Here is a 12,122-nt window from a genome sequence, read left to right on the forward strand (position 1 = left end):
GACTGGATGCCCCAGCCCCTGCCCTCCCAGCCCTCTTTCTTTAGTTATATATAATACCGTCTTCAGGTTCATTTTTCTGAAATTGTTGTTGTTGTGTTGTTAGTCTTCCCTCAGTGACTCCTGCCGCCTACAGGGTAAAGACTGTATTTTTCAGCTAGGCATTTGGAGTCCTCTAAAGGAGGGGTCCCCAGACCCTGGGCCGTGGACCAGTGGTCTGTGGCCTGTCAGGAACTGGGCTGCACAGCAGGAGGCGAGTGGCAGGCGAGCATCACCGCCTGAGCTCCACCTCCTGTCAGATCAGCTGCAGCATTAGATTCTCATAGGAGCATGGACCCTGTTGGGAACTGCGCATGCGAGGGATCTAGGTTGTGTGCTCCTTATGAGAATCTAATGCCTGATGATCTGAGGTGGAACCGTTTCATCCTGCAACCATTGCCTCCACTTTATCTGTGGAAAAGCCGTCTTCCACAGAACAAGTGCCTGGTGCCACAAAGGTTGGGGAGCGCTGCTCTAGAGCCTGACTTCAAATCATTTCTAAAATACATCTTGAACTCTCTGGCTCTGATTCTCACTCTTTTTCCTCTGTGCCATCGGGTTTCTGTCCTGGAACTCTGTGGATGCCATTCTACTTCCCAAGAGTGCCTTTTCCTTGTCTGTCTCCTATCTCTTTCCAAGTATTATCCAGTGTTGGAGACCAGCTTGAGTTCAATTCTCACCACCTCCACGATGGAAGCCCTCCCTCTCTCTCCACCACTTCATCTCACGTGGAAATCTCATTCCCTTGTGTCCTTCTGACACTAAATATGCAGCCACATATAAATATACTGGCTGAGTGGTCCAGTTGTTAAGCAGCCAGGATTGACCTCCACTCTCTGTGTGAGGCATTGTGCCTAGGTAGGCACTGAGCTGCAAGGGATGTTCGAGATTGGGTTCCTGCTTTTTAAGGGCATCACAATGCATTCTCCACACACGTGGGCTCAACCACCACGGTGTGGCTTTGACAGCAATGAGCACAGAGGGGATAGCAGCACATGTGCTCTGCACCAGATGCCAGGATGTGACATTTGTTTTTGTTTTTGAGACTAAGTTTCATGCTTCTCACCCAGGCTGGAGTGCAGTGGTGTGATCTCGGCTCACTGCAACCTCCACCTCCTGGGTTCAAGTGATTTTCCTGCCTTAGCCTCCTGAGTAGCCGGGACTACAGGTACACGCCACGGCACCCGGCTAATTTTTGAATTTTTAGTAGAGGCAGGGTTTCACCATGTTGGCCAGGCTGGTCTCGAACTCCTGACCTCAGGTGATTCACCCACCTTGGCCTCCCAAAGTGCTGGGATTACAGGTGTGAGCCACCACGCCTGGCCGGGATGTGACATTTGAACTGAGTTTTAAAGCAATGGTAGAAGTTTCCAGGTGAAGAAAGAGGGCAAAGCACTCAGCCACAGCCAGCCACGCATGTGGAGACCTGGAGCCAGATAGAGACAGCAAGAGGGGAGGGAGAAGCTGGGGGTGTCATTAGACAAGAGTAGACTATCTGGGGAGGAAAGATGGTTGTTTTTAGGAAAATAACTTTGTTGATACTCTAGTATAGTGTGTAGAATGGCTTCTTGGGAAAGGGAGAATAGTTGGTGGGGTGGGTGGCTGGAAAGAAAGGAATTATTAGGTGGTTATTGTAATAGAAATAGACACTAGAAAACAAGAAAAATGACCCTACTTTCTGTTGCCTCTGTCTGCGTGAGTATATGTCTGTGAGTGTATGTCTATTTCCTCAACCAGATTATAAGCCCGAGCTCTACAGTGCGTGTTTTACCTGTTTATCTTTAGAATACCCACAGTACTTAGCTTGTGACTGTGTCCATAAAAGGTAATTAATGGATGCTAATGATACGGCTGAGGCACTGTTTATCATCTTCCCACCAGACTTCAATGTGTAAAAAGTAGTGCTTAGCCTAGCTCGTTGTAGACACTGAATAATTAAGAACAGACTGTAAAACGAGAAAGGAATAAAATATGCAACAATATGCAAAATTATTCCAAAGAATAAAGTATGCAAAAAGTATTTGCATGCCTTGAGTGTTTAAAGGTGACTTTGTGAGTGAACCGACGCCTCCCCGTATGGGATTCCTGTGCAGGGGATGGAGCCCCCTGCCCACCTGGGTGGGTTCAGGGAAATTCCCGTGACAAAGGGGAGAAGGTGGCACACAGCTTGGGTGGTATCAGTGAGTCTCCTGTTCTGATGTGTTTTTCTTTCTCACTGCTTCCTGCAGATATTCTCTAAGCCACTTTCATCATGGGAGAAATAGAGCAGAGGCCAACCCCAGGATCACGACTGGGGGCCCCGGAAAATTCGGGGATCAGTACCTTGGAACGTGGACAGAAGCCGCCCCCAACGCCTTCAGGAAAACTCGTGTCCATCAAAATCCAGATGCTGGATGACACCCAGGAGGCATTTGAAGTTCCAGTAAGTTGGGGGCTTATCTGTGAACCCAGGAATGTGGTGGGGGGCAGCCTTTGGTGTGGGGAGGTTCGGCTCATTCCCATGGCCAGTGACGTGAGGCGGCCGGAGGGCTTGCGTGTTCAGCACCTCCCTCCCCGTCCCCTCATGGTCCCGCTGACCCATTCTGGTTTCAAGCTCTCCAGTGTCTAGATTTATGCATGAACTACCCTATAGTGATGTCAGTGGCCTCGGCACTTGAATTTTACTGTGACCTTCCATTCAAATACATATGTAATGTAAGTGCGTATGTATACGTTATGTATATATATGTAACTGGATGGAAGAGTGGTCTTGTGGCTGGATCCCAGTTTAATTTACTAGTCATAGGCAATTCCTCTGTCACATTGGTGCTTGTGCGTGTGTTTGTGGCTGGGGCGCTCTCGAACTCAAGTCACTGGCAAGAACAATCCTGAGAACATCATTGAAGAGCCACGTGTGTTTTCATGTGAGGGAATCAGGAGAGCCTGTGGATGCCACCCCACAGGGTGGGTGTGGGAGTATCGAAAAGCCTCCTTCCGAGCCTACCATATGGCAGCCCTAGAGATGGGGAGGCCCTGCCACCCCAGGGCCCTGGACAGCAGCCTGGAGCCCGGAGCTGTCACGGGAGGAGCCTGCAGCCTGGGCGCCTCAGCAGCTGGAGCCGCTGGAGCCCCTGGCACTACTCACTTCTGTTTGTCTCTGAGCCCCTGCCTGGCCTCTCCCAGCCTCGCCTCTCCCAGCCTCCTCTTCAGATCGCTCCTGCTGCCGCCTGCTTCGTGCAGCTGCAGCACGTCTTACTCCCCGCAGGAGAGGAAGTGGGAGTGTCTGGCTGGCTAAGCGGCTGGCCCACTCCCTCTCATGGGCTCAGTCCAGAGAACTCTAAGCACGCCTCGGATCTAGTATTTTGGGTTTTCTGTCTTGAGTATCAAATACCACGTCTAATATTGTTTGTGGGGGAGGAAAATAACTCTTGAATTCCAAGCAGCCAACTTATCAAGAAACTCTGGGAGCACACCTGTTTTTAACGTAGAGACGATCTGTGTGTCATTCCCGTTGGCTAGAGGGGCTGGAATTTAATAGCCGGCATTAACGTTGGTAACCCATCATTTAATCATTTATGGGATATGAGTCAGCAAATTATATTTATTTCAAAGAACATCGCTCAGAGCATATGAACTAACATGAAACGTCTCAGGAAAAGATAAACTCATAATAGCTGTGCTTAAAACCACCAGTTTATTGCACACTGCAAACCACCTTTGTGTTGTCTGATTTTCTTGTGGAATTTGTATCTTTCAAGGACTTAGGACAGCTTTGTATTTTGGTGAACAAAGCTATTGCTAGTCTCCTAAAATCATAGACTCTGTTGAGGAGAGCCCCTGCCGTCCGGTTAGAACTGGGCCTCCTGGCACATGTGGTCCATATGTGTGCCACCTCACCCGCTTTTTTGTGTTTGTTGTCAGGCTGGTTCAGTGAGGTGTTTGGTTGCAGTGTTTCCTATTCGGTACTGTGAAGGACTTCTGAGCCCAGGTTTCTAGCAGCACATTCTATTACACGGTGTTCTGCTGAGTGGGTTGGACTGTGGAACTGGCACATGGTACTCTTGTGTGCACTCACTCCAGGGATCCTTGGGCTGCACTCACCTTCAGTTCTTCTTGAAACCAAAGTAAGTCAAGACTCCATTCCTAGCTACTATTTAGCACCTATCTACGAACTCCCTGCCCAAGAAGTAGTAATAAAAGTGTGTTTTTATCTTTTAAAATTATTTTTCTTCATAATTTCTGATGGCTTATGCTTTGCATTTATAAGCCCTTTGTCTGGAAGGAACCTTTCTCATGCTCTCTGATAAACTCCTATGCATTCTTATAAGTCCTATCAGTTTTACCTGGATGCCTACTCTCTCAGGCAGTGGACAGGGCTTTTTCTTCCTTCCCGCAGACCTCTTTACTCATACACCTGTCGGATGCATGAGGGAGCCTGAGTTCAAATCCCGGTGTCTCCTACTGATAGTTGTGCAGCGTGAACAAGTTATTTAACCTGTCTGTATTGATAAAGTGAGGCTAATAATAAACTCTGTGCTATACGAGAATAAAAAAAGAGGTGACAAAGTGTTTGGAACAATTCTTGACATGTAGTAAGAGCTTAACTAAACACAGGATTAGTAGTAATGACGTGCACTTCCAACTGCCTGCCTGTTCTGTCTATATCCCCAGCATCTAGCATGGCACCTGGTGTATAGTAGGTGCTAATTAAATGTTTACTCACTGTTAGAGTGAGTTTCTTTTACAAGTAGAATTAATGCCATTGTTTGTTTTCACATGTCTCCTCCATTCATATTTTTCTTTTTCTTTTTTCTTTTTTTTGGAGACGGAGTCTTGCTCTGTCTCCAGGCTGAAGTGCAGTGGTGCGATCTCGGCTCACTGCAATCTCCTCCTTCTGGGTTTAAGCCATTCTTCTGCCTCAGCCTCCCAAGTAACTGGGATTACAGATGTGTGCCACCACACCCAGCCAATTTTTGTATTTTTAGTAGAGACGGGGTTTCACCATGTTGGCCAGGATGCTCTCGATCTCCTGACCTTGTGATCTGCCCGCCTCAGCCTCCCAAAGTGCTGGGATTACAGGTGTGAGCCATCATGCCTGGCCGTATTTTAATTTTTCTACTTTGGTCAGAATGTTTCTCTTAGCCTCTGGGCAACAGATATATTCCTTAACTGGCTATAGAAAGTCATATATCATTGTTGTTGGTGGAGCTGATTCTGAGTCACTACCTCGTGCTCTTTAAGAGCAGCCACAGCCAGGCCAGCGGCATCTGGAAGGCATCGGCTGTGCTGGCTCAGTCACCAGGGATTGGGAGGAAGGTAACTACGGGATTGTGAGAGACTCAGCCCCCTGGTCTTGCTTTAAAACCTTGCTATGGAACTTTTTGCTGAGAATTCCAGGCCAAGTGTCTGACCCTGGAAACGTCCTTTGATGGAGTGCCCCAAGTGAAGAACTTCTCATGGCTCAGTTGCATTCGCCACGCAGCTGAGCCGGGCGCGCGGCCAGAAGTCCCTGCAGTTTCCTTTGGCGATGACTGGTGTCTTTCCCTGGGGGTTGAATTTCCTGGGCCTTTGCTTATTAATTTTGTTTTAAAATATGGATTTGTAGGTAAAGCAGTCGTTTAAAATGCAAATCCCCTAAACGCTTCCTGGCACAAAGAACCACACCATCTTCTTCATGGTGTCTGCGTCCTTCTTCGTACCCAAAAACAATTATTATTAAAAGTGCGCTACCTTTTGGAAGGCTTTGGCAGTTAGCGCCAAGATCTTTTCTGTTCCGTAGCTGGTTCCACAAGCACCTTTGCGGTTGAACTTGGACGGTCTTTTTAGGTATTTCCTCTGCGGAGTGGAAAGTTCAAGCGCAGTATTTATAGTAAATTGCATGGTGTTTTATCATCTTTATGTGGAAAACTGTGCAAATAAGCTTCAGCCTGTGGTTTATGATATATGTAGCTTTCTCTTCCAACCAGAGGTTATGAAACAGAGTGACTCTTGGGCATCTGAAAGGGTTAAGAAGGTGCCCCTATGCCCGCCCAGACCATTTCCCTGATGGTTCCTGGGAAGGTTTTCTGTGTCCCCTCCACATGACCCTGCTAGTAAACAAACACTGTTCCCACTGACATTAGTAGGATGAAGCAGATGGTTTTCTCTCCAAGTGTTTTTCAGTTTATGTAGTTTCATTAGCAGTGTTTCTATAGGAAGAGCAGAGGAAATAAGACACAGCCATTTTTATTGTTTCAGTTTTATTTTTTGCTTCTTTTGAGCAGCCCTGGTAAAAAATGCTTGGGGAAGATGCTCACAGGTGACAAAAAAGACAGTGCCTGTCGAAGGGTTAGAGGGAGTGGCCAGTTGCAGGTGGGTGGACAGTGGCAGAAGCCCAGAAGCCCCTCAGGAGAGCAGGGGCAGGAGTTAGTTGTGGCAGAGGGAACTCGGCGCTGACAACCATCATTGCAGGAAATGATCCTTGTAACTTTCTCATGTTCCTGTCTTGTCACTGCCGTACTCGAGCTTTTGTAGCTCCTGAGACTTAGGTAGGATTCATCCTTTGCCTGAGGATCAAGTGTGGGCTTCGTAGCTCGGGGAGCCTGGGAGAGAGCAGTGAACCTGCGTGGAGGGGCCCTGTACACTGGGAGGTGCCTGGGCAGCTCCCATTGTTCTTCTCAAGCACAGTCCTTGGCTGTTTGTCTTCTGCATTAGCTTCTCATGCCAGAACACCCTCTTATTTGTTTACCTGCTTAGTATTGGCCCCTTGCAGGTCGAGTGGCCACTTCTTGGAGGGCAAGGCCTCTTGTTCTTGTTCATCATCATATCCTATGCCGCAACGGTGCCTGTGCGTGAAACTGGTCACAGTTCTGCTCGGTCATTTAACTATACGAGAGTTGGTGCTGTCCTAGCATAACAAGGGAAAGAGCAAGTGGGAAGAGCTTCTGAGTCCCTTCCTCGTGTTTTCACAGCGTGAAGGTGGCGCTGGGATTGGAGTTCGGCCCACAGGACCCTCAACTTACCCATCTTCTGGGCACTAAGCTGCCTCCTTTGTGAGATTCGCGGACTTCCTCTGCCTCCTACTTCCACACAGGTGGTCCCTGTTCAGCTTGGCCTGCCCCTCTCACACCCCACAGTCTCATGCCGTGCTGCGCTGTTCTCACCACTTTCTAAAAACCCACCCCATCCTCACCCCGAACACGTTGATCAAAATCCCACCAACTGCCGGGCCTCTCCCGGACTCGTGCTGCAGGGCAGCCTTCTGTCCCGACAGTGCTGATAGCTCCCCTCCAATCAGACCTTGAATCATGGTCTCTAATCTTGCTCCTCACACTCATTATTCCTGGTGCAGGGACTCAGTTTTTTAATCTGCAAAATTAGGCACTGGGGCCAGATGATGTTAAAGGCTGCTCCCAACCCCTTTCCTTCTTTGGAAGTGAGGACCTTGTGTTGACATCCTTTTTTTTTTTTTTTTTTTTTTTTTTTGAGACGGAGTCTCGCTCTGTCGCCCAGGCTGGAGTGCAGTGGCGCGATCTCGGCTCACTGCAAGCTCCGCCTCCCGGGTTTACGCCATTCTCCTGCCTCAGCCTCCCAAGTAGCCGGGACCACAGGCGCCCGCCATCTCGTCTGGCTAGTTTTTTGTATTTTTTAGTAGAGACGGGGTCTCACCGTGTAGACCAGGATGGTCTTGATCTCCTGACCTCGTGATCCACCCGTCTCGGCCTCCCAAAGTGCTGGGATTACAGGCTTGAGCCACCCCTCCGGCCGACATCCTTCTTGACGAATTAACTTTTTGTGACTGTATTTGTGAATTTTCCAGACAGATGGTAAAATCTTTGAGGAAAGAGATTTTTAATCTTAGACCAAACCCTAAGGCCCTCAAAACCTGATTGGACACAGTGGGTGCCGTGTGCCTACTAAGTGCTAAAGAAAGCTGTGTGATGAGAGTGAAGAAGCATGCCACGATTTATACGTCACATGCCAGTCGCGGGCCTCGGGAAATGTCATGACTGGCCTTATGGGGTGGCTGTTTCCATAAAACTCACTGCTTAACCACATAGGGCTGAACTCCATGCTGTTTGACCATGGGAAATGGAAGATGGAAAGAAATCAGATATTTTCTTGATAATACATTATTAGTAGAAAACTCAAGTTTCAGTTGAAATCAGAGAAGACCTAAAGGTTTTGAGAAAAGTAATGAGTTTGTATATCACAAAAGACCACATAAGTTCTTTCCTGGTGTCAGAATCACCTGTGCTATCTTGGAGACCCAATGAGGAGTGTTACAAATTCATTCCATACTTGATTAAACATTGATTTCGTTTCATTATTATACCTTTTGAAATGTAACAGTTCTTTCATTCCTTTAATTTTCACTGAAACCTAGGTTTGAGATCAATAGGGAGCTTATTCTCCGAGAGCTCTGGTTCAGGGTAAGGTCTCCATTGGTGACAGATTCTAGCGCTGACTTCATAAGCTCCATCTCAGAAAAAGGGACAGAGCCGACGTTTGTCTTCCCAGAAAGCTCAGGGTTTCCTCTGTGGCCCTGCAGTTGGCGTCAGGGGCTGGCCTGGTGCTCGCTGGTAGCAACTGTGCCTTTGTGGGAGTGTGTTCATTTTCTCTTTGTCTATATTTATTTATTAAAAAGTTGTTTTCTTGAGACAAGATCTTGCTGTGTCACCCGGGCTGGAGTGCAGTGGCACGATCATAGCTCACTGCAGCCTCAAACTCCTGGACATAAGCAGCGCTCCTGGCTTAGCTTCCCTAGTAGCTGGGACCACAGGTGCATGCCAGCACACCGGGCTAATTTATTTTTATTTTTATGTGTAGAGACGAGGTCTCGCTATGTTGTCCAGTCTGGAACTCCTGGTCAAACAGTCCTCCCATTTGGCCTCCTGAAGTATTGGGATGACAGGCATGAGCCGCCGCACCCCGCCACGTCTTTTTTATTTCTAATGAATTTTGTTTCCCAATTTATTTTCATTTTTTTGAGACAGTCTTCTCTGTCACCCAGGCTGGAGTGCAGTGGAGCAATCCTGGCTCACTGCAGCCTTGACCTTCTGGGCTCAGCAGGCCTCCCACCACAGCCCCCCTAGTTGCTGAGACTACAGGCACGCATCACCACATGTAACTATTTTTTTTTTTACTTTTTGTAGAGACAGAGGTCTCGCTATGTTGCCCAGGCTGGTTTCAAATTCCTGGACTGAAGTGATCCTCCTGCATTGGCCTCCTAAAGTGCTGTGATTACAGGCGTGAGCCACTGTGTCTGGCCTGTCTTCCTTCTTAACTTTTTTTTCAGTCATCTTAGGGAATGTACCCGTTTTGTAAGCTGAAGAAAGTTTTTTTTTCTTTCTTTCTATTTTTCTCCCCCAAAAGAGGTGAAATACACATTTAACTAAAGGTCTTGAGGGGGCGGGGTCTGTCTTTTCTGTAAGTGTTGCAGTTCTGACTCTCCTGGCATGGAGTCCCTCCCTGGCAGTGGGGCTGTCCCTCTGGTCTCATTGTAATGATAATGGAAGGAAGGTGTTTAGATCCCAGGACTACTTAATTTTCTTCTTTTGCCCTAAATGCTTCACACCTAAGACGTGGAGGTGGTGGAGGAGGAGAGGAGGAGGATAGACCCAAATAAAATTTACTTGGCCCTTTCAGACCTGCAGGGAGGTGTGTGTGCCCAGAACACTTTGAACTAGAGCAAGCAGAGGGAACTTAGCATATTCACCCAGCTTTAAAAAAGAAGTCAGCATTTCTTTTTTTCTTATCACTGTTGCTTTTGGCTCCCTTTATTTGCCAAGTTTCGGAAACAGAATTTAAGGCTACTTTGCTTCGCATGGTCATTCCTGTGTTTTATTTAATTTGGAGTGATAAATGGTGCTTGTCTGAGTCTAGCCCCATGAGATTAAATTTAAAGGCTATTTTGGCTATTTTAATAGAGGAAAAAAATTTTTTTCATAAATCATTTTAGCTAAATACTGTTAGCTTTCCTTTCTGGCGTCTCAGGGGCCAAGAGTAGAATTTAAGTGCTGGTCTGAAATGTTTGTGTGCACCCCTTTCAGCTGTAGTTAAGACCCTTGTGATCAAAGTCAATTCTGCAGCTCTGATATGCTTGCAGTAATTCTTTAACAGCTGTTTGCTATTTTCTCCCTGAAAAAAAAATCAGAACCGAATAAAAAGAATAAACTAATTGAGAATGTCTGAATCTGACTTTAAAGTGGGCCGTAATCTGAGAAAATGTAGGAAGTTTGAAAAGCTGCTTTTTTTTCTCTTTTAAATGGAAACAATATTCTCAATGATAAGAAAAAACAGAGGGGTTAAGGGGAAATGCAGGCCCTGGGTCCGGGCCACCTCACTTCCTACCTGTGTGGCTCTGCCTGAGTGGCTGGCCATCTTATCTCTACACGTGGAGAATACCTACCACTTGAGGCCCAGGTGCGGCTCTAATGAGATCTTCTGCAAAAACACCTTGCAGAGAACACATATTTGGTTCTCAGGAAAGTAGGTTCTCTTCCTTCCTTTCACCCTGAACTTTAGTTTCCTGCTTGTTCTTTCACAGAATTGAGGCCCTGCTTTCAATGTAGAGCTGTTGGCTGGATCAATGGGAGAAAAGAAGGCGAATGAAAGCCCTTGAGAATAAAAAATCATGTGCTTGTGTCAGATGGAGTCGTTCCTCTTAGACCACAGCTGTCTGGAGTCTCACATCAAACTGGGGCTTTCTTTGGAGGGGACAATCATTACCTAAGCCAAAGCTGAGTCCCAGGTGGCTTTAGGAAGGTCTATAAGAACCCAGCACCACTTGGACAATTGCCGTGAAACCTCCATTTCTGCCGAGCTCGTTTAGTGCCTTTTCGTGGACTTACCTGAAGCTTCTGTGAGCTTCAGTTTAATCAACTTTAAAATTGAGGGGGTTGCCCTTTGAGCTCAGAAATTTTACGTGCATTTTTGCTTTGCTGATTTATTGATCTCCTCTATTTTCTTAGCTTCAAAACTTTTCCATTTTCCTGGAGTCAGGATGTTCTGGGTGAACCGTGCGTCCCTTTACCATAGACTAAATAAATGGTTTTAAGGTAGACATAGGATTTCAAGATCCTCTGGGGCAGGTCTTCTCAATATGGGCTCTGCGGGTTCATTTGAAGGAAGCCCTCAGCCAACTGGATGTTCTTGTGTTAGAATGTAAGTATAAAAACATTGCACGTAGTAAATGGACTAATTTGTAAAAACTGCCTGCCATGTCTGAACGTTCAGTTATTTGCTGTCTTCTATCACTTTGAGCATTGGAGTTGGAGATAATGATTTTAACTCATAAGACAGACACAGAATGACTTAATCAGTTTGGGATTTCTCTTCTGTAGATAGAATGATCATGTAAAAGGGCAATTCTCAAAGCTGTTAGCACTTTGTAACTTTGAACGAGAGCCTCATAGGTCTGTGTTTCCTCATTTATACAAACAGGAAGTTGGACCAGATACCCACAATGGAATTCTGTGGCTCTGGTTTCATTTTATGGAATGTGGTCTTGGAAACATGATATGGGTTTCACAAATGTGTATCGACATGGGAGGCAAGGTGCTACTGGTGATAAGAAAATGAATAAAAATAATAACCACCCTCTGAAAAATCCCTTGCTGTGTACCAGACATTGTGCCAAGTCTGTGCGTACGTTATCTCATTGGTTGCTAAGTGAACCTATGAGGCAGGTGTGAATAACACCGATTAGTCTCACAGGGCTAAATGACTTGGGGCAGATCAGAGTGCTGGAGAGAAGGAGATGGAGTCCCAGCCCAGGACCACCGACACCCACGCCTGTGTGTCACTCACTTTGTTAATGGTCTGGGGCCATACAGAGCCGTTAGGATAACATGGTGTGTTAGCTGTGCTAGCGCCTGTGACAGGTGCCAGTGGATGGTGCTCTTTTCTTTTTTTTTTTTAAGACGGAGTCTTGCTCTGTTGCTAGGCTGGAGTGCAGTGGCGCAATATCGGCTCACTGTACCCTCCACCTCCCGGGTTCAAGTGATTCTTCTTCCTCAGCTTCCAGAATAGCTAGGACTACAGGCGTGCACCACCATGCCCAGCTAATTTTTTTTTTAATTTTTAATTTTTAGTAGAGATGGAGTTTCACCATGTTGGCCAGGATG

At 46.8% G+C, this 12,122-nt stretch overlaps 1 protein-coding gene across 2 annotated transcripts in view; it reads left to right on the forward strand.

Annotated features, from left to right (window-relative positions):
* The first annotated feature begins 2,253 nt into the window (after positions 1-2,253).
* The window catches only part of FARP1 (FERM, RhoGEF (ARHGEF) and pleckstrin domain protein 1 (chondrocyte-derived)), a 236,731-nt gene continuing 226,862 nt past the window's right edge, over positions 2,254-12,122 (forward strand). For both annotated transcript variants that reach the window (XM_011933812.1, XM_011933813.1), the window contains exon 1: positions 2,254-2,458. In XM_011933812.1, the coding sequence (XP_011789202.1) occupies positions 2,288-2,458 (171 nt within the window). In that variant the 5' untranslated portion in view covers positions 2,254-2,287. The remainder of the gene's footprint in view (positions 2,459-12,122) is intronic.

The sequence above is a fragment of the Colobus angolensis genome, unplaced genomic scaffold (genome assembly GCF_000951035.1).
Source record: "Colobus angolensis palliatus isolate OR3802 unplaced genomic scaffold, Cang.pa_1.0 Scaffold13, whole genome shotgun sequence".
Taxonomy (NCBI): domain Eukaryota; kingdom Metazoa; phylum Chordata; class Mammalia; order Primates; family Cercopithecidae; genus Colobus; species Colobus angolensis.